We start from the raw sequence: 2,364 nt of genomic DNA on the forward strand, positions 1-2,364 counted from the left end.
GCACTTTTCTTTGGATTGATGCAACCGCAGCATTGACATCATGGATTTGTTAGGGTTGAAGGTGTTGCTTGTTGTTGTCCTCTTTTTGACTTGCTTGTTCTTTGGACTTCTTCCTGTGAGAATACTCAAATGTGTCACTGCCAGCAGATCACAAAGCTTTCACGAGAGAGCAAAACAATGCATGAGCCTTCTCAGCTGTTACGGTGGAGGAGTCTTTTTAGCAACATGCTTACTAGATTTGTTGCCAACGGTTAGGGACAAGTTGAGTCTGGCGTTTGATAGCATGATGATCAACACCGCATATCCCATCGCAGAATTTGTTATAGCATGTGGATTCTTTATAATTGTGATTGTGGAACAAACTGCTTTGGATTGTAAAGAGAAGAGTGATATGGCGATTAAATCTAAAGAGCTTAGAATTCATACAGCCAGGCCCAGGGAATATGACGAGCCAAACCGCCCCCTCATAGAAGACGGCGACAGTCACATACGATTTCATGATGCAGAAAATGGTGATTATGGAAGCATTGCTCGAGAGTGTGACCGGAGACTTGCTTCGAACCAACACTCAATGAGTGGGGATCATACCGCCAATGAACATGATAGTCATGATATGCATTCACACTCGTCGCTCCGTTCACTGCTCCTCCTCCTTGCGCTGTCCCTTCACTCCGTCTTTGAGGGACTTGCCATTGGGCTTCAGACAGACAGAGATCAACTCCTGGCCATCTTTAGTTCCGTGGTCATCCACAAGAACATCCTGGCCTTCAGCCTCGGGATGACCCTCATCCAGAGCAGGTTGTCCCGATGCTCCATCCTCATGTCCTGCCTCTGCTTCGCCATCATGGCTCCTCTCGGAGCGATGCTCGGAATCATCCTCATCGACAGCATCTCAAACTTCTCCCACAGTGTGGTGAATGGCATCCTGCAAGGCTTTGCCACAGGCACCTTCCTCTACATTACCTTCTTCGAGGTCCTTCCTCACGAGATGAACTCGAGCAAGGACCGCCTCCTCAAGGTCCTCTTCCTGTTGCTGGGATTCTCAACCATTGCTGCCGTTCTCTTCCTTGAGCCAACAGTCATCAGACCGACCTGCTATCAAGGTGCTCAGCCCGTGGGATGAAGTTTTTTGTACTTACCATCATACATTTTTTTTTTTCCAAGTACAGGGATTGTTACAACAAACACCGTAATGGTTGTGGAGCTCCATCACTTAGATTTGATAATTATATTCTCCATGCATGATGGCTTTGCAAGGTATGCAACTTGGTAGGAATGAATATCATGTCAAGAAATCACTCTTTGGATGTGATCGTGGATAGCCCCAGGCCCAGGTTGTGATGTGAAGAAGGTAGTGTGCCAGTTTGCTTCATGTTGAGGGCATGGCTATGTTTTGGTGCACACAATGGTTATAATTTAAAAGCATTGCAATGGGAAGAAAGGAATGTGATTTGGTTCACATGCAGTTGTGTACTGTGGACCCTAACCACCAATTTGACTTCAATGAGCATTGTACATAATCACTTACTCTATATGCCATATCACTTTGCGAGTCTAAATTTTTGCAAATCGGGACTTCCCAACAATTTCGCGAGTGGTTAAGTTCGCGATCGTGAAGTCCTGTACTGAACGGAGAAATGTATTGGCCTACACGTAGGTCACATTTATATCGGCATTAGCGTCAATATTTTCGCGTGTTCTTAATTTTGCGAATAGCTGCTGACTCGCGAAATTCGCGAATATAAAAACCTCACAAAATATTCGTCATATACAGTACATTGTAATTTGTATGTGACAAATATCTCAAACTGACAACACTTTATTACACATGGTGCTTCCAAGTATTAGCCAACGTGCAAATTGTATCCTATAGATTAATATCTGGCCTGTTGTGTCAAACTACATTACTCAACTTTACATACAATAAGGCAGGTACATGTAAAAGAATGAAGAAGAGTCTCGAGTGATTATTGTGCTTTTATAGACTGTTGTTTACAGAGCACACATGGCACTTTTAAAGAACACCAGCTCATTTATAATGTGCAATGTTGGTCATATCTATAGGCTTGGACGTGTGACAGAAAATATACCAGTATCTATCAGGGCTTATTTCTTATCATGGGCCATTTTCATGCGAGAATGCACATAGCTAGCGTTCAGTGTTTTAGAATGTAACATTGAAGTATTTTAGAGTGCAATGAGAGATATACAGTAAATCTATCATAAGTTGTAATTCAGTGAAAATATTTTTTCAGTAGTTTGCTATTAATGCACTGGGAACAAGAGTCATTAGGTACAATGTACTAGTAAGCTTTATACTGAAGAGAGCAGTATGTTTGTACTGTTTAAATTTTAACTGAACTG

At 42.5% G+C, this 2,364-nt stretch overlaps 1 protein-coding gene across 1 annotated transcript; it reads left to right on the forward strand.

Moving 5' to 3' along the window:
* LOC140230966 (zinc transporter ZIP1-like) lies at window positions 1-1,123 on the forward strand. Its single transcript, XM_072311109.1, has one exon. The coding sequence runs from the start codon at window positions 41-43 to the stop codon at window positions 1,121-1,123; it is 1,083 nt and encodes a 360-aa protein (XP_072167210.1). The 5' UTR covers window positions 1-40.
* The last annotated feature ends 1,241 nt before the right edge of the window (window positions 1,124-2,364 follow it).

Source organism: Diadema setosum, chromosome 7, assembly GCF_964275005.1.
Source record: "Diadema setosum chromosome 7, eeDiaSeto1, whole genome shotgun sequence".
Taxonomy (NCBI): Eukaryota; Metazoa; Echinodermata; class Echinoidea; order Diadematoida; family Diadematidae; genus Diadema; species Diadema setosum.

Bases quoted from the DNA above. Each gene is read 5' to 3' on its own strand.
- LOC140230966 (XM_072311109.1), top strand. From the start codon at position 41: ATGGATTTGTTAGGGTTGAAGGTGTTGCTTGTTGTTGTCCTCTTTTTG.